Below are 20,544 nucleotides of genomic sequence, written 5' to 3'. Positions count from 1 at the left end.
CTTACCTTGAGCAGTCACTTAAAAACAAAGTTTATAATAATCAATTTGAGTGTTTGAGTGGCTGGTTGGTTTTGTTTCTTTTTTTTCATTTTAAGAACATTCAAAAGGCAGAGCAGAGGGCAGAGTGGACACACAGACCAGTTTAAGACTTTTCAAGAATGGGACTGGTTCTCAGTGCAAAGAGACTTCCACAGACTGAAATGGATTTCAAGGGCATGAATTTTCATGAGAAATGACACAATACTGGAGATTTTTGGTTTGCCTCCAAAACACAAGCCACCATTCTTATGGTTAAAAAAAGCAAATAAAATATGTATCTACAGACATACGCCACACACAGCCTCTCCTCCAAAATCTCAGTTACACATCAGCTTTGTATCTATGACAATTCACATTCCCATAATAATGAAGGATCATCTGAGTACCAGCTGCAGTGTCTCTGTGCCTACCCACTGACAATAAAGATTACAAGGGACAAATGAGCTTATATACCATCCATATTTCTTTCCTCTCTCTGTGCAGACAGCTGGAACATCCCTGTGCTAAAAGCCTGTTTCAGATAAGACAGCTGTTTGGTTCAGAACAAGGATAAAATAATCAGTGTTCAGCAATGTATTTTCTGAAACACAGACCCGTGCATGCACACACACAGAGCTCAGAGCTCTCTTCAAACGGAGATGGATTGCTAAATCCCAGCTCAGAAGAGCAGATCTGAGCTCATTTCAGGCTGGCCACGAGCTGGCATTGTGACATCAGATAACATGTAGTCAGGCTTTTGTGCCTCAGCCTCCCTACAATTTTTAAAAAAAAAATCTTTAATTTCTTTACCATTCTTTGGTCACTTATTTCTTTATTTTTCTGTGGATTGCTTCTTGATTCTCAGATACAGAACCCTTTATGCCAACGGAGTAGTTACTATAAGCCTAGTTATGTAGAAACAGGTAATTAAAAACAGTATTTGAGGAATGTCTCATGTCTCAGACTTCAAAAAGGCTCTGAACTGAATACATGCCATATTAATACAGGCAATAAATGAAGAAACTACCACAGGACATCCTTTCAAATTAAGTTAAAAAGAACAATTGCATCTCTTTCTGCACAGAGGCTGTAGTATACCTGTAGAGCCAGGTATTCATTTCTAACTCTGGTAAATCAAGATGATACAAGCATGTTTCTGAAAGAATGTGAAGTCCACAATCAATTTCACTGATTCTAGAGGCAGCAGAATCCATTAAATCATTTCTCCAGACTTCCTGAATAAACTAGATCAAATAGATTTATCTTGCTATATCTGATCAACCAAACACAAATCATTTGACTTTCTTAAAAAACATTATTCCAGTATCTATCTCCATTTAGACCTGCCCAAATTCAATGGACAGTTGTAATGTTCTAGGAAAGGCTGAAATTTGGTGCCAAGTTTTCTAATTCAGTTTTATTTTGAAAAGTTTTCTTCCGTTGTTTAATTGAGGTTGTTGCCTACTGGAGAGGATGGTGATAAAAAATGTGAGCAGCTTGTATTTCAAGTTTAAATTTGCCATAAGTTTTATAACTATAGAAGGCAGAAAGGAAATTGGAAAATAAGTGGTTCACCATCAGACAGACACCATCACTGGCAGATAAACTGAAGTCAAGGCATCCTGGATCCAAACCTGTACTTTGAATAATACACAGTAATAATCTGATTAATATTAGTTATGTCTCTGGAAAAACAGCTTGTTTAGGAAAATAATATTACAAATTCAGCTTTGCAGAAATAAATCAGTCAGTTATCAGTGAAGCTGATGCACAGCTTCCAAACCACTCAGAGCACAAAGCTGATGCCCCCATGAAGCTGTTTGACTTTCACTGCCTACCTCCCACCCTCTGCATTTTTAAATTAACTAAAAAGCTCCTGATATAATGCTGAATTTTCACACAAGCTTCTGTCAGCATGAAAACACAAGAATTGGTCATCAACCATTCTTGCAACAATTCCACACACAAAGAAAATTACAACATGCTGAAAACTGAAGTTCACTTCAAGACAGCAGACCTTCAGTGCCAAATACTGCCTTAAAAACACCACAAATCCACCATGCATCTCCAGACACCAAATCAGCACACAGAAATGAGACAGAAGCCAATGTGGTCCTATAAAATAAAACTAATTTGCTCAGAAATAGGTCTCATTCAAGAGGAACAGAATGTGGGGAATGGAGGGGATTTTCTCTCTGCACCACAAATATCACCAGAGGGAGAAATTGAATGACGATCATAGTTATGCAAACGTTTTTGCACTTAGACATCAGCAGAACGTCTGCTGAATGTGCTATTAATGAAGAAACAAAATAAAAAGCACTTCCAAACCCAAGCTAAGTTTCCCATAGGACAGTTGAGTTTTCCCACTTTGGACTGTGTTTACTTTACACTAGAAAAGAAGTGTCAACAAACATTTAGGGAGGGGAATCACTTTCATTTTCATAGAATCATAAAATTGTTTGGGTTGTAAGAGTCTTTTACAGATCATCTAGTCCAACATCTCCTGCCATGGGCAGGGACATCCTTCACTAGATCAGACTACTCAAAGGCAGACTTAATGAATGCAGTTTGCTACAAAAGCCAAAGGAGACTCAGCAAGTTCATTCCATAACCCTTTACTGCTGACTTACCAGTAAAGACAGCTCAGTCTGACCTCAACAGCCTACACTATGAAAGATCCTACAGTTGGATTTCACAGTAGTAGCAGAATTAATCCTCCCTTGCTGATTATTCTCTTCAGAAAAAGCAAATGAAACATGTCAGAAAAGCATTAGATCTGGTTCCTGCAAACAGAACCAAAACCAGAGACCTAGTCTCCCACTGGAAGTGGGAGGCTATGTATATGCACAGAATCCACAAACTCTTCTCCCACTTCAGAACAAAACTTGGTGTATTACAGAGCATGTCCAGAATCAGGGTCTTACAGGGGATGTCAGGAGTGCTGCAGGTACCTCAGTTGGTCAGAGCATGTTGCTAATAATGTCAAGGTCATGGGTTAGATCCCCATATGGGCCATTCACTTAAGAGTTGGACTTGATGATCCTTGTGGTCCTTTTAAACTCAGAATATTCTGTGATTAAATCCACAAGCACTCAGATTATCACTCCTTGAACAAGCAGAGGTCTCAGTCTGCCCAGGGAAAATTTTGACAGAATGGAAAACCTAAGCCATTGGTCTTAAAAGTTGGCCATCAGTAACACAGACACTCATGGCCTTCATCAGAAACTGTGAACAAGTGAACTGTGAACTCCAGTTGTAACCTCACACTCTGCCTGATCTGCCAAGGAGCTGGACCGAAGAGACTCCATAAGGTCTGGGCTGGTGCAGTCCTGCTGCTTCTGACGTCAGCCTCAGTTCAGGGCAGCTTGCTCATGCACCCCAGCACCTCATCCAACTCCTGCAAATTTAGGCCCATTCATAAATTCTGAAGAGAAGATCTGATGGGGTTTTTTGTCTGATGAGGACAATGCTGTCAGTGCACCTCCAAAGGAGCTCAGTTACTTGTTGCAAAATTGGGGAAAAAAATAGGAAGGGGAGGACAAAAATGTGCACTGACCTCGTGCATCGAAGAATTCATCATCGGAGCTCTCCACGGAGTCCCTGAGGACGCTCTGCATGTGCCGCTGGGCACCAAACCGGCACGGGGCAGCTGGAAATACAGAGAGACTCACATTAACCCAAGAGAACGCTCACCTCTGCTCCAGAGAAAAACAACAACCCAATGCAATAATGACCAGTTTGTGTACATGGCTCAGGAGGATCATTATGGTCATCACACAAACTTTAATCTCAATAGTCACCCAGCCAGAGCTCTCAGGATGGCACAAAAATACTTCCACCTAACAAAAGTGATTAAAACAAGTTCTTGTTAAAGATAAGTCTATTGCTTTCACCTAATGCAGCGACCTCAAAAGATAAATTCTTCCCTGTTGAATTCATCTGGCTGTTCCATTCCAACACTCAAACTGCATATTGTTTCTAAGACATGAAGCAGCATTTCCCCAGGACATGGCAGTATCTCCATTTAAATTCAATTTCACTCCTAAAAGAAGTGTCATCCTATTTAGCTCACAGATTTGCAGACAAACTACTCAATTCTCACTCACTGAGCTGTTTTCATCAGAGAGCTTTGCTGTGCTGGAGCCTGGGGCTTTCATTCGAAGCTTCCACTTGACAGCAGACAGGAAGGCAAAACCGCTTTAGAATTAGTACAGTAACAGATATGGTGACGAGAGCGTAGATGGTCCCAACGGATTATCATACTCAAACTATATGAGTTCTCTTTACATCTACAGCAACCCAACACTAGAAAGTTGTAGTGAAATATATTCCTTCTATTAACAACAAAGTCTCCCCACAATCAGTGGGGAACCAGGCATCAAATCCACCATACCCCTAACAACACTACTGTAGAAAGGACACTCATCACCCACCTAATCTGTGTCCTTGGTTTTATGCATTTCTGCAAATGATGCCATCAGATCTGAATCTAATATCCAGAGCCCCTGGCCACAAAAGCATTGTTCTTAGTAGTAAAATAGCAACTCAAGCAGTGGATGCACCTTCTATACTATTCTGTGGAAAACATGCCACTAGGTCCACAGCCTTTTGTTCTTCATTTATTCCACCTATAGCTGAATTAATCAGAAATATAAGTGAAGAGTGGTAAGAAGAAGTAGATTTTAGTTGGCCAAGAAGAGAGTAAAAATAAAAATCAGTTAATAGTATCTTAATAGGGTAAAAAAAAAATTGGTTATTAAGGAGTCAGGATTCATTACAAGAGTACGGTGTGTGTTGGGAATGTGTCCAATGGTATCTGGCAGCTACTGGAGAATGCATACCGACCACTGCACTTACTGTTACAGATTTCTGAAAACTTTTACTAATCACAGGAAACTGTACACTGAATTATTCCTTACCGAACAACACCTTGCTGTCCCTCCATTCAGATACATATCTATCCTAAAATGTATCACCACAGTCTTCAAAATAGTGGTAGAAAGAACACTTATCTGAACTTCTAATGAAGACAAGTCTGCTTTGGGTCAATGCTTGGAAGAGCAGTCATTCCAAAATTGCAAAAGCATAAGATGGAAGGGAGGGAAGATGGGAGGCGGAGGGAGGGAGGGAAGGAAGGAAATATAAATCTAAAATTGTAAAGACTTCAAAAGTACTCCAAAACAAACAGCAATTCCCTGGTGAAAAACTGCCACTAGCCTGGCTGGAAATCAGTAAAAGTACTGTCCCCCCCAAACAAGCTCATGGTTCCAGGGACCTTGGAGTTCAATGTGCAATGTAACAGGAGGACAGGGAAAAGTGTCACAAATATCCAGGTATAAATTCTGGCTATGAGAAGAGCCCTTGGAAGCATCAGTTTTATTATTATTTGCACTAGGAATGCTTCTAGATTTAGAAGCAGCTTAAACATATCCACAGTCAGCAGCACAAATCTGCGTGATCCCACCGCAGCAGCTCTCCACATCTACATGGATTTGCTGGCTGGACTGCATTGCACTGCCCTAATACATTGGTCCTTGTAGAGTCTGCTTCATTTTGTGCCAGTAGATTAGCATTAGACAGCTTGAGAAGACTCTATTAACATTTCTTGATTGCATTAGACACTGACATTGCCTGGACTCACTGATTTGATTTACAGTGTCAATTGCTGCATATTTTATTTTATTATTTTTTTCAGAGAATGAAAAGACTTGCCCTACTTTGAAATGCAGGCAAACTCCTTGGTAATGACACTTGATGCTTCTTTGGCAGTGAACTTACTCTTTATCAGATCAGTCAGCTGATTCTTAGCAGCCAGATGTCAGCAATTTTTGCACCCAGGGTAGTAACTTTCATTTAATTTCAGTTGTTTAATTTAATTTAATTTCAGTTGTTCAGTATCACAATTTCTAATGATAGAAGGGGACTGCATGAAGAAATACTTTTAACCAAAACCACTAATGACAGAGTCACAACAGTAGAAGCACATACAGCAGTTCCCCACAGGCTGTTGGGGCAGTACAGCAGATGGACAGTAGGATACAAGGGGAACACTTCCAAGAGGCAGAAGGAGAGTCCACAGAAATGCACAGGTGCTTCCCTTCTAGAAGAAGCAGAAGTGAAGTTTCCTACCTAAGCTGCTCTCTCTGCACAGAACTGTTGTGACAGTCACCTGTGACAGAGGGAGCTGGCAGGGGCTGGCCCTGAGCACACAGGAACAACTGCAGAGAGGACAGGAGCAGAGCATCCTGCAGCACCATGCACAGAAACTGAATGCTCTAGTTAGGCTAGTATTGTAATTATGATTACAATCAGTGATTTTCTTCTGTTAAAAAAGTCTTGCTTTTTCTTCTTCAACAAAGAACAGCTGGAATTTCACTGGTACTTTGCTGCATCAGTGACCTGGTGACATGAGATGAGGTGCTATGATGCATGAGTAAAATGCAATGGTGGAAAACAGTCTTGTTTTGTCCTGCACTAATTTTTTTAATACTTCATTTTTTTCTGTGGTTGATGTTATCGTATCTACCCGAAGACAACTCTTGCAGGACCCAAAGAAAACAATAATCCTACATGTATACTATTCCATAGTATATCCATCATGGATATGCCAGATCGGGGTTTGTGATTCACCATATTCCACAATATACCCCAATCTCACAGTAGCTGCCATTAATTAGCAATTTATACAAAGCCACTTCTGAATGTTGTTGAAAAACAATCATTTAAAGTAAGATTTTTAGATTTACAATATGTTCATTAGCCAATTTACCCATGTTAGCTATTGATTTCCTTACCCTAAGATGTATAAGTAAAGATCATAACTGAAAGCTTTATCCTGTACAGAACAGCTTCCACGAGGGTGAGAGCCACAGATATGATCAGCTGCATCCTCTTGTGATAAGTAGCAAAATAGCCAGGATCTTACTTGACTGAAAATTGCTACAGAAATAGTCCCATGTTCTATTATGTGACACTCGCACTTCCGGTTGAAGGCAAGTCAGACTGCACCTCTATGGATGGCATCCTAATTCAGATGCAAGGCAAATTTCATCCCTGGTGTTTAGTGACTATACATAGTTCCAGCAAACAGTAGAAGAAACAGTTCCCACTCACATATCCGCAGCTTCTAATGCTGTCAGTCCAGAGAAGGAACAACCCACTATGATGGTGCAATCTCTGATATGTTCCACAAATAGACCTAAGGAGCAGAACAGCCATGAAAAATGCCAATTCACCCACAAACACCAGCAGAGCTCATTTTATCATAGTTCCATAAGAAATCAACAGCAATTGAAAAGTATATGTAAGAGAAGAATTGTCTCTAGCTTCTCTTGGTCAGGAGGCATAAACTCAGATTCTTTCCAAAGGCGCCTCTTTTTTTTGACATATTAGCAGTGATATGACAATTAAGTAGTGCATGAGCACACTTCATCCATGTGATTATGAGGGGGATTCTAAAAGAGAAAAAAAAAAAACACAAGAGGAATTAAAGTGATTCTACTAGTCTGTAGCCAACATTCTCAGCACTAAGGAAATGGAAGTAGAAAAACAGGTAAGAAGTGAGGTAAGGCCTAAGAGACTCTGAAAAGCCCTCTAAGAAACAAAGGTCTTCCTCTGGCAACTGAATAGCTAACACTGGTGATTCTCAACTCTAATTTAATCATTTTCCTATATCCTTTTAAAAGGCCTAGTGTCCAAAACACGCTCATCCTGTAAGTCCCAAGCATCCTAAGATGGAACAGCTCATCACTGTCACTCAATAATTCTGGTTCTGCCGCCTTCTCATCTTGAAACAGCTTTTAAAAACACTGACTGCAGCTGAAAAAGAAAACCACAACTCGAATCATCACCATTTACAGTAGAACTTCACCAGTAGGACCAGCACAAACACTTAGGGAATGAAAGAGCAATGACTTCATTCCTGAAGCATATTTGTGAGGGCAGAGTAGCAGCACAGTAAGCTCAGTCCAGAAGCACCACTGTAAGAGTCACTCCAGCATGTCCCTCTTCTCCTTACCGATGCATGGATCACTGGTTACTTTGTCAGGCAAACAGGACAGGCAGAAAGCAAGCAGGCTGATCCAAATGCCATCATACCAGCCCCTCGTGCACTGGTAGCATCAGTAGTGCGACAGGCTGGTCCCAAAGACCAACCTGGTTCAGGTGTGCTCACACTGGATCTGCCAGGAAGGTTCAATTCAAGCAGCTTGAGATAAGAGCAGCATTGGATGTGATTACAGCAGAGGGCTTTACTGGAAAACTAACTCAACACAATTTACTTCACTGTCACATTATCACACATTTCAAGCTTTGCAGCAGGCCCAGCTTTATCCTGCATCTTTTGCTTGGTAACAAACATTTGCCAATCAAGCCTAGATATAAGCACATGCCAGACACAGGCAATCATTAAAAAAGCACTCCTGAATACTATCACCACACCAACCTAGTTAGACACGAAACAGCACACAGTGTTCTCACACCTACTGGAAACCAAGTCTTTTACATAGTAAAGTATTGAGGACTGAATTAATCTCAACAAAATATAATAAAAAAATAGACTCTGTTGCACAGATTAAAACATTTCCACTTGTCAAAACTTGTTTTAGAACTGTGACTACTTTGAATTCAGGGACAGTTTTCCCAATAAAATTAAAAAACACAAGTCATTTTTCCATTTGGAAAGAGATGTTGGGTAGAAGGAATGACCTTCGCTGTTGCCAGTGACTGCTATTGTATAATAATACTTCTTTCCATTCTGATGGTTTCAGATGCTTCCTGCCTACCCATTAAGTGATTTAACTGAGCTACCCACACAGTGTTACCTAGTGACTACACAGTTAAGACTTACTGGAGGCCAAAATCACCCACTGTATATTCTAGTTACATGCTTTATTTGTTCTCTGGCAAATGTGAAACTGAAGATGTATATTACAAGGATGTGAATTTAACTACTGGAGGAACTCCTCAGACTCAGGAGCTCAGGCAAGACAGAGATGCAGATCCTTCCTTCAATAATTCCAGAGTGAAAACTAACGTATGGTCAGAGAAAGCCCTCGCCTGCACACAGAGCACCAAAAAAGACAGACCATACACTGACATCATTGATAGTAGGGCCACACAGAACTCGTCCAAAATCATACAATGAACCTGCAGCAGAAACTGGAACTTAAGTGAAATCAGTTGAAGTTGAAATGAAACACACTGCAAGCAGAAAGGGTTGAGGGGGGGTGCGGAGTGGGATGCCTACAGAACTGTGACCCTAAAGGGAGAGAGGGAGAAAAATAACCATGAGAGGTAAGAGGGAGGTCGAAGAGAGAGAGCATACAAGGCCAAGGGGGATAGAGAAGAAAAAAGTAGAAGGCTAAGTCAAGATGTCAAGTTCTCTGGTCAAAGAGCGCAGCTGACAAAGCCAGAGACATAGTTATAGACAGAAAAAAGTCCACACAAATTGCAGGTTCCCTTGTCAAGAAACGAAAGGGCTAACTGATGGAACAGTCTGGAAACCACTGTGGTCAAAAGTGCGCAACACAACCAACTCCTCTCTCCCATTCCTCATTCAATGTCTTTCGTCTCATAGCAATTCCACAGTGACAAGTCTCTGGTTACCTACTTTGTACATCCTTCCACTGGCAATTCTGCAGCGGATGGTAAGGACAGGCATGTATTTGCATATTAAGTAAAGAAATCAAGAAATTAAGCCATGCAGGCCTTTAAGGCCCTATTTTAAGGTATCAGTGAAATTTCCAATCTTGCACTCTCTGGGATTACTAGTGAGGTGGAGGAAGCGAGAGAAGAGGTTTACCGTGGCTGTTCAGGCTCAAAATCCTAGATAGAGCTTTCCTGTAAATGTGGTACATCTCCCAGAGCTGTTTCTTGATGCTTCAGATATCAGCTCTCCCTCAGCAGAAATTAACTTCACCCTCCCTCTCAGCAGCATCATCACCTCCTCCAAACTGACTCCCCAAAACCAGAGAAGATATGAATATTCTCTAACCTTTTCCTGCAATGACTGTAGGTGGACTGCCTGCATCACATCTCAAAGACTACTTTCATAGTGCAGAGATTCTGGCTTTCTGAGGAGGATCTGACATTTTTGAGTCACTGCTGTCTGTTAAAATAGAAGTAGGAGATAAAGAGCAGATATCCCCCCCATTCCTGCAGGGACATGTCAGGTCACTACCATCAGGACTATCATCTGCAGTTGTGTCTGGTAGGTTTTACAACCTACAATCTTGCAAATGTCCAAGCACTTCTGCACAGGAACTACTCCAAGTGCTTAAGATCTGGAGTTCACTAGGTGAGATCTGACTACTCAAATGAGTCGAGCATGGATCATGCCTAAAAGCCCTTTACAGGCACACCTGTCATTCAATAGTGATCAAACAGCAGATTTTCACCAGACTTGTGATCTTTCTTTCTGAGATAAGGCTACAGCACTGGAAGGAGCTGCAAGGCAGGGTTCATACAAGCAAAACAGACACAACATTTCTATCTTTGTGCATATTCCAGCTCACATTGATAAACTCAGTAGGCTCCATTTATAAAAGCAGCACATTTCCCCTACTCCTAACGCAGATATGTTCTGCCAGACCTCCTTTGTGAATGGTTTATTTTTGCTTTACAATAAGAAGTAGTTACAGTGTCACAAAGCTGGCATCAAAAGACATATTTTGTCTACTGAAGTCAGTGGAATCACATCCAAGACAAGTACCATCCTTTAAAATTCCTGTGCAAAGTTAGGCTTGAACACACAAGCTACATACGCAGGCTGCATTACTCATGTATCACAGAAAGCCAAAGCAATGCCCCCTTATTTTCCTATCAAACTTAAAAGGACTGGTAACTAATGCCAAAGAAAAAACTGTGAGACTTTTCTCTCACTTTTTTACTTCTTCATCTTCCAAAGATGGAAAACAACCACTTAGTTCAATCCTATATTTGCATCTTCTGAAATTATTGATACTCTCATGTTCCTGAGTGTTATGTCTCTGGACTGCCACCAATCCATGCCTATTTTGGGGGAATAATAAAAAAAAAACAAAAACACTGCTGGAAAGAACCCCTTTGGGTTTAGCTTTAATAGTGCCATGCTGCTGTAAAGCTGTCCCAGAGCTGGCACCAAACACCAGGTGAGCGTCACATACTGACCAGTCAGACATAGCAGTTAGGCCTTCATCTGCAACAGCAATGGGCTCTGTGCAGAAGAAAACCACTTCTGCATCAGCAAGTGGACTCTCATCTGTTCTGCTGGTTGTCACTGGCCATTCGTGCACACCCAGGATATGCCACCTGTGCCTGTAGGCTGCACTGGGCACGGGGCATCAGGGTGCTGCTGCTGCTGCTGCTGAGCATCCCCAAGCCCTGGTCCCAGCTCCAGCCAACCGACCTCCGCATTGCTCAGGCTCCGGAGGAAGCGCGAGTTACAGCACGTGAACGGGCAAAGCGCAGCCTTTGCCTTTCAGCAAGTCCCACCCAACAGCATACCTTTATTGTTCTCCGACCGCGGCTGCTGCCTCCCGCTCTGCTCCTGCCGGGCAGGTGGCACCGAGCACCGGCCCCACGAGGCCGGAGCTGGGAGAGACCGTTCCCAGAGCGGCTCCGGCGGAGGGCGGGACGAGGCCGGGCAGCGGCGACTGGCGCGGGCGCCCGCGGTGCCCCGGCAGTGCCGCGACCACGACACCGACCGACGCGAGCGCCCAAGGCAGAGCGGGCCGCGCTCGGAAACCACGACAAGGGACAAACGTACCCGCGCCTCGTTCACACGAGTTTGTGTTCAACGCTCCGCGGGGCCGGCGGGGGAGGACGCGGCGCTGGGGCTGCCCCGGAGCCGCGGGTACGTAGGGAGCGCACCCGAGCCTCACCCCTGGCCCGCCCCCGGGGCCCCGCGCTCCCCTCGGGGCCACCCCATCCCGCCCCCGGGGCTCAACACTCACCTGGGCGCGGAGCTTTCGCCATTTCAGGGCTGCCTGCTTTGCAGCCAAGCCGTTTTCAGCCGCGTCAGGTGCTCGCTCGCGGGGCGCTCCGGGCGCGCCCGCACTCCGCACTCCGCCGCCCCATCGGCTCTGCGGAGGCCCCGCGCCGCCCCCTCGCCTGCGGCGCTGAGAGACGCGGCCGAGAGACGCCGCCGCCGCCCGCCCGCCGCTGAAGGCGCAGCCGCCGTCGCTGAAGGCGCAGCGAGGGCTCGGCGGAGAGCGGGAGGACCGCGCCAGCGCGGGGACGGGGCTGCGCGGAAACGGCCCGCGGAGCGCGGCTGAAGGGTGCGAGCAGCGCCCTGGCCCGGAGGTCCTCGGGCGGGGGCTCCCCTGCCCTCAACCCCCACGACGCGGCCGCCGGGGAGGGGTCGGGGCTCCCTCGCCGTCTGAGCGCCCCTCGGAGCTGCGGGCGGGCAGAGGGCGGAGGAGCTGGACCCGCTCCCCGGTGCTCTCCGCACCGTGCCCGGCTCCCCTCCCCAGCTGCGCCACGGTGCCGGCGCCGCACGGCTCGGCCGCTGCTGCGGCACTGCCCTGGCAAGCTGCTCCTGCAAGTGGTTGCTCTGGAATTTAATAGCAAATATCCTTCGGTTGTTGCCAAGCCCCATGTCAGTGCGGTGGTTGAACTACTGCAACGCGCCGCCTTTTAAGTCAGCCATAGGCAAGCGGCTTACAGCCTGCTGAGAGCGGAACTAGGGAACTTACAGGGAACTTACAGGGGGAGACTCGATTCCTCCTTCTTCAAGAGCCCCCAGAAGCGGCATTCTCTAAGAGTAGAGAAGCCAGCTTCTCCAGATCCTCCAAGGATTGAAAGAAATTCGTCTTAAGAAACGTCTTAAGTCGCAGCCCATCTTGTGGGAACGATGGGAAGAGGCTGGCAGAGAGCCTACAAAGGCTTGTATGTTACTAGTGTGTCAGAGCACCACTTAGTAAAGTGCAGTGAACAAAAGTTTGGCCCAAAGAAGCCCACAATTAAAGAGCCAAGCAAACATAATGCAACCAAGTCCTAAAGCAACTTACAGGCTCAGTGCCAATACCAACTCGGTAGGTACAAAGATAAATACATGATTTGCTCGGGGTGTTGCTAAGCGTTCATTCAAGGAGCCAGAGCAAATACCCCTGAGAACACAGCGAGTTAAGTGGTTTTGTTTGAGCCTTAAGTGGAATAGCCACAATGCCCAAGAATTCCCACCCCCAAGCCAGCATACAAACTATGGCTGACCTTCCCCCAGCTCTGGGTGACAGTGCTATGTGCTGGACAGTTTGCCCTCAAGCCACATTGCCTCTGCTGTTGGACTTGCCTGTTTAGAAGATTTGATAAGGATGGCGTTTCCAAATGTGCTACAGTGTCACTAAGCCACCAAAGAAAGCAATCCTAGAGAAAGACCATGGGTATATAGAATCATAAAATGTGCTGAGTTGGAAGACACTCATCGGGATCATCAAGTCCAACTCCTGGCCCGGCACAGGACACCCCAATAATCCCACCATGTGCCTGACAGCACTGTCCAAACACTCCTTGAACGCAGGCTTGGTGCTGTGACCACTGCCCTGGGAAGCCTGTACCAGTGCTCGATCAGCCTCTGAGGGAAGAACATTTCCCTGATAACTAATCTAAATCTTCCCTGACTCAGCTTCATGTCATTTCCTTGACTCTGGTGACAGTACTGGCTTAGGGGAGAATGTCTGAGAGGCAGAGATGTGTTTGGACAAGTGCAGTAAGTTCCCTGCTCTGTGCTGCTTCCAACTGCAACAGCTCAGTACAAGCAGCTTCTGTCTTGTACAGATGTGACCTGCCCACCATACTCAGAGGTTCTTCATTAAACCCTTTTCAATTTACATCACAAAGAGCGAGGACTGCACACTACAAGATACATCCCAACTACCGTATTGAGATAATATTCAGCCTAAATGGCTCTTCTGCACTGGACTAGAGGCGGTGACTGAAAAAAAAGTCTTTCCATTGGCACAGCTGCCTGAGCAGGCAGTTACCTGCAGCCTCTGAAGGCAGTAAGCACCACAATGCCTCCCTCGAGAGGAAAAGGTTAATTTCCATTGTCCTGAATACTGAAAGCAGACAACTGCCAGTCCTTGACAACATATAGATCCAGAAATATTTTCTTTCTCCTAAAGACTTGCAAAAGCTTCACAGATTCCAACAAAATCCTTTCAGTACACAAAGGCACAGCTTTTTTCATGCATTACAGAGGACATGTAGAATTTCTTCAAGAGTCATCGCCAAATAATAATGTAAGAAAAATATACTAAGCCAGGTAATGGCTTGAACTGGAATGCATTTAAAGATATTTATACATCAAAGAACCTACTGAGAAAATAATCTAATTCCAAACACATTTACTCTTAATTGAAAACACATGCTGTTTTACTGGTGACCCAAGTTCTCTTCCTTACAATGGAGCAGACAAACTCCTCTCAAGACAAAGCCTCTGTCAAAGGATGCTCTGCATCATTGCTAGCTTTTCTGGTGTTGCAAGATGTCCAATTACAGAAATCAAACCTTGTACAAAACACTCCGAAAAAGATCAACAGAATAGGTAGCCAGTGCCTTGAGGCAGTGCAGAGCCACCTGAGGATGGGAGCTCAGAGAAAAATGATACCAACTGACACTAGTGCCCCCCTGAAAACATCTGCCCACCTAATGATCCAAACCTGCTCAAACTGGGCAGGGAGAGTTGCTCTAACTGCACAGGTCAGGGCCTAAGCACCAAAGCTGAAGGCTGCTTGTTTGGTTTATATTTCCAGGACTGAATTCAAGGCTGGCTTCTATAGTGTTATGCCTGCTGACACCAGGTTCAACCTGATTTAAGCGGCCTTCAGAATGAAACCAAGAGATTGCTGAGGAAGGAAAATGGAAGATCTGTCCTCTAGAGCCAATATTGTTTGTCCAAAGTCAGAAGATAATTGCTTATTTCAAGAAAGGGCGATGCGAGTGCGGTTTCATCAGCAGATGTGGGACTCAAGGAAAGCAGTTGATGAGGGCTCAGTGACAGGCAGAACCTTTTAAGTTCAGTTTTTATGTCCTTCTTGAAGTCACCACAGAACTTGAAAGGCAGCCTTAAGGAGCAGACACCACATTGAGTCAGAGAAAACAGCAGGCAATGGAGCAGCTCCCAGCCAAGTGTTGCACGTCAGCCACCCACTAGAAATGGGTTGCACTACGGTGTTTTACTTGGACAGACTGAGAAATTCTCTGGCAGTAGATACACCTGCTTTGTGGCTGCTCATGCCAGTGAAACAGCCAAAGAACCTATCCAGGATCCAAGAATAAGCCTTGAGATGGCAACTCTTGGTAACGTAACTTCAAATAGTTTGCAAGACCTTTCTGCACTGTTTATACATCACCAAACTGCCAAAATAAAAAAGAAACAGGATATGTCACAGCCCAGCATTTCAGAGAAGAACAGCATTCTGCAAAAAATGGAAGGGAACAAAATCATAATCCACAGAGGCATAAGAGAGGACAGCAACGGATCAGCAACTGGTCCTAACAAAGACTTCCTGATACTCCCAGGTAACAGGGAATTGTGTGGCAGGCAGGCACCTTGCCTGGTGAGGAGGCTGTGATGTTGCCAGGTTGCTGTTAGCTCTAGTTAATCCCAGGTACCAGAAAGACTGCACTGACTGACACCAGGAATACTCAGCTTTGCAGCTGAAACTGGATTCATGGCTGTAAAAAGCCCACAACAGACACAAGGAAACCATACAAATGCTTGGGCGAGGCAATGAAAATTTTCCTTACCAGTATCCCAGGTCTGTAGAGAAGCAGAGTGTAAGTGATGGCCCAGAGAGCTGTCAATAGCCGCAGGAACAAGAGCTGAGAGAGGCTTAGTCCTCAACCCGTCAGTCCCCTCATCTATCACTTCATTGTCTCCGAACCCAAAGATGCTCTTTCCTCCTGCCTCAAGTCTTGTTAATAACCAGAGCCTCTCCAGTGAAAGGTCTGGCAGAGCTGGAGCAGACCATGACTGATCAGTAACGTCAGGGCTGAGGCCTTCTGAAATTGCAGGCAAGGAGCAATGGTACTTGCTGGTTTAATTCCAGTACTCTCCAGTGTTGGTAGCTACATGAGGAGGAAGGCATAGGGTATAAAAACAGATGGAAAGAAAGTTCATAAGAATTAAAATCACAGGATTTCAGAAGGATTTCATAAGAAATTAATTTATATCTAGTATTTGTTGCCACACTGCAGAACCACCAATTGAGACTGTTTTCTCTGCTCTGTTTACAATTCTTTAATAAAAGGGATAGATTTGCTGAGCACAAGGCAGAGAGCTTCCAGATCCAGATGGGAGACAGCAATACAGCTCACAAAAACATCTTGGTACAAATGAGAGCACATGAAAATTGTGCTGTAGACCCTACAGGAAAGTTCCCACATTCAAATATGCCCATATAGAACCATACCTTTGCATACCTGGTAGTGCTGCAGAAAGGATTACTCCCTGTCCACTCCAAATACCACCCTAAGGACAGGGATCTTAACAAGTTTTAGAAGACAAGTTGCACAGAGTAAAAAAACCAAAAAACTAAACAAGTGTTCAGAAATTCTTGAATCAAAATTTCAAGGAATAGTATGAAATTGTAGCAGCTGTAGATTTTTATGCTGTTACTTTAGAGCCATTTTGGGAGCTTTTTTGTCACATCCTGACATGGAGGGGAGGAAGCTGGAAGAGGAGGGCAATGTCTTAATTTTCAAAATGTCAGAATACAGATCATGTTTGTCAAGCTTTCTACTCTCAAAAATTAGGACAGGACAGTGACAGAACACCATACTGAGAGGGAAAGGAGGAAGAAGCAAGAAAACCTAAAGGCACAATTTTTATCTAGATTGCTGCAGACACACAGAAGAAGCCTAAGTTAATCAGCATCTACCAAAACCAAAAGCCCAAACCTGCCATGCCTACAAACTGATTTGCTTAGACTAATATCTTTCTGATTAGATATCTCATTCTTTCAGTAAGGAATAGCTTAGATTTTGTCCTCTCTTGCTACCCCCTCCCCTCCCAATTTAACCCACTATTAAAGGAGTAACCCAGACTCTCCAATCTCTAATATTACTGGTATTTTGCTCTCTTTTATCGAGTCCATTCTGATTATTCCATTAAGAAAAGAAGAAAATGGTAATAAAATTGTGGGGTCTCTCCCATTTCAGGGGATAAGGACAGGGCATCTATTCTTTCCATGTGGAAAAGTCTACCAGTTCCCCAATCTTATTCTGATAAAGGCATCCTGTTTTTTCTAAAACATTGTTATAGTGGCTTAATGCGTTGCTAGGAAGCGTTCTTTCCAGACCCTGACTGCTGGTCCATCGCAGAGCAAAGTATTAGGAAAGATCAGCAGGAGGAAAGACTGGAATAAATGCAAGATTTTTTCATGAGTATCAGCTTGATCCTAAATCCAGCTCTTTTTGCTAAATGAGAGACTGGGTATTGGGGGGGGGGGGACCAAACCAAACCAACAAAAAAACCCCCACAACCAAAACCTGGATACGTTCATGAGAACAAAAATTAAGGAGCAATCAGCAGAGCTCTCCCTGTGCTTTAGACAGCAGGCTATTTTTAGTCATGTTTCCTCACTGAAATGCTGAGGGGAGAGGGAGAAACAGTGACACCAGGATTTTTAGAAGCATCTGTGGAGCTTTCCTCTTCTTACTGCAGCAGCTGTTTGCACAGACATACCCAGCCTCAATTTCCATGGGCTTCCTCAGGTGCACAAGGATCTCAGCCAGGGCCAGTGCTCACCCTGCATCCAGGAGCGACACTGCAGAGTGGCCTAACCCTGCCATGGGGAGCAGAGCTCAGGACACCCAGCCAGGCTTGGGGATGGCTCCCTGCATGATGGACCTGCCACTCAATCCAGTCATACCAGGAGCCAGGTAAGGCAAAGGAGCACAAGGAGAACCCTGGCTGTGCAGCCCCCCATGCATATGCTCCATTCCAAAATCACCCCTATGTAAGCCAGGGAAATGCCACCAGTGTAACACAGAACAAGTCAGTGATCCACAAGTGGGGACACTCAGAAGAGGCCAGTGCATTCAAAAAATGCTGATGTTAAATGTCACTCTGCTCCCCCGTCTCAGACTAATAACTTGGAGAATATTTTTCTCAGTAGCACCCATGGCCCTCATCCACCACTACCATGCAAGAGAAGGGTGTAGAACCATCTGTGTAATGCATAGGGAGAAATAATGAGAGACAAAAATGTGCCCAACAAGCAGAAAAGCAAAGTCCTAGACCTTAAGAGCATATATTTTAGCACCAGCACTCCCCTCTACCCAGATCCAAGGTTAAGGAGGGCGGTTGGAGAAGCAAAGTGTGATGTTTCATAAAGGAAACAAATGTGGTACTTCATGACTTTTTTTTGATGGGCTGCATCACTCTCTGGGCAGCCTTCTTCTTATGCAGTTGGTTCTGCTTTGGACAAATTTCAGGACACTGGAAGAGCTAGTTCCAGGAGCTGTCTTTATGGAACAGCCCAGCTTGATCTCCCCTGAGCACCTCAGTCTGGGTCCATTTGAAAAATGCTATTTATGTTTCACCAATACTGTGGACATTTTGTTCTGAGCCAGCTCAAAAAGGGACAGAAATCGCTACAGAAAGTTTAAAAAAAGAGGAAGAAGACAGGAAAAGAGAGAGTCAGTATGTGCATTTTAAGAGGTTTATTAATAACTGACACCAATGGTGCCACCTCCTGTGGATATAATCATTGTTAAGTATGTGCTCCTGAGGTGGTTAGAAATCCACACAGAAGTCTTGACCACAGAAGCAACCACTCTGTTCTTTCTCCCCTTTTAAAGTTTACTTGCTCTCTGTCTCCTTCCAGCTCACCCAGTTCTCTTTGGCTGTTCATTCCCTCAGCCTAAATATTCAGACTGGCTGCAGAAGCAGAAGAGAGAAGCCAGAGGGAAAGGGCTGGAGTGGGAGGAAGGCAGCTGCCTTACCTTTAGTTTAATTGGTGCTACTTCGTTCCATATTCAGAACAAGCTTCTTTTCCCAATTGAAAGACAACAGACAATTATAGAGAATGTAACCTTTCATTTGAATTTCAGCCACATTTACAAATTTCAGAGACAAATGAAAGTTCCAGTGAAAACACCTGGACAGGGAACTAGCTTTCATTCAGCTGCCTGCACTGGTGTAGCTGCAGAATTCACAATAGGAAGGATAGGTTTTTTGCAGATTGCCCCAAACTGAAGGCCAAATCTTGACAATATCTGAGCACTGAACTCCACCTGAAACGGCAGGAGCTTGTCCCTACCAAGAATTCACTGGAACAACTAAAGACCAAATCTTCAGGCATGAACTTCCATAACATTGCTGTTCTCATGTTTGACTCACAGAAGGAAAGGAATATCCAATTATAAAAAATTAATCAGTGCAGTAAATAAACTTGGATTCATAAGAGAGAGGTTAAGGCCTATAGAAATTTTGGATCGTTTAATTTCTACCAGGGAGACACAGGTAAGATGTTTCAATCTTTTGTTCTGCTCATTTGAAGGCGGAGCAAAACTTTCCTGAAGACAACAGGTGTGGTACCAGTTTCATTAGGTCCAGCATTAGTAGAAACAAGCAGCTCTCTAAAGCACTGGTAGAGCAAACACTGTTGCCATAACTACCTCCAGAAGTATGCATTAATTTCTACAGTTAAATATTTACAGAGTACATTGCATGCTTTCGGGAGTTGCAGGAGCTGCTCATAAGAATGCAAACGCACAGTCCTGTCTTTGGGGTCCCACAGACCTGGTTATTTATCGGGAAGGAGGAGCACAGCTGCCCCAGGAGGGAGGGTACCCACGGCACAGGTTGGGAAATGACTGCACCTCCAGGCACAGCCCCACAGCACCTAAGCAAGGCAGATGGCAGCAGCCACAGTTCCCACTGACAGCCCAGCATCACCAGAGCACACCACACAACAGGAGCCAGGGGCACGTGAGGGCACAGGGGGCAGAGGGGACAGGGCTGTACCTGCATCACTCTTTTGGCAAGGACTGGGGACTTGCCTGACTACAAGGGGAGCCTCCTGGCAATGGGCAAGGATCCCAGGCAGGATGCTTGGAGCAATTAATACCTGTTGGTGCCTCCAGGATATGGCACGACACTTGTGCCAAACTGCTCTGATGGGCTCCTATCAGCCATCACCTACATCACCCCGAACCACTCTGGAAACTACACGACTGCAGCCCGTGATATTTGTTGGAGTTATTCACACATCTGTAGAACCACTGAATCCTTTCATCCGGTTTTTGCTTCATCCCTCTCACAGCTCTGACATTGAGGAAATGTACAGATTCAGAATCCAGAAAAAAACAGGCCTATAAGTATCTTAAAATAAAATCTAGACCAGATTTATGGAAGGGGATCCTCTGCAACAACAGGTAGAATAGTGTCTTTTGGATATCTAACTTGTTTCCAAAGACTTTCAGCAATGAGAAACAGCACAGTCTCCAAGAAAATGTATTCTTCAGTATCAATAACATGAAAATACATTTAAAGCTGAAACTTTCTCATACTCCCCCATGACTTAGCTTTAAAGC

At 44.5% G+C, this 20,544-nt stretch overlaps 1 protein-coding gene across 1 annotated transcript in view; it reads right to left on the bottom strand.

Moving 5' to 3' along the window:
- Positions 1-9,707, bottom strand: part of PITPNM3 (PITPNM family member 3) — a 59,686-nt gene extending 49,979 nt beyond the window's left edge. The window contains 2 exon segments of the mRNA XM_027698732.1: positions 3,578-3,670; positions 9,632-9,707. Coding sequence (XP_027554533.1) covers positions 3,578-3,670; positions 9,632-9,692 — 154 coding nt within the window. The 5' untranslated portion in view covers positions 9,693-9,707.
- Between the last annotated feature and the right edge of the window lie 10,837 nt (positions 9,708-20,544).

Source organism: Neopelma chrysocephalum, unplaced genomic scaffold (assembly GCF_003984885.1).
Source record: "Neopelma chrysocephalum unplaced genomic scaffold, ASM398488v2 Primary Assembly neopelma1_132, whole genome shotgun sequence".
NCBI classification, from domain to species: Eukaryota; Metazoa; Chordata; class Aves; order Passeriformes; family Pipridae; genus Neopelma; species Neopelma chrysocephalum.
Note: the sequence above shows the minus strand (reverse complement) of the source record. Positions and strands in the feature narration are given on the sequence as shown.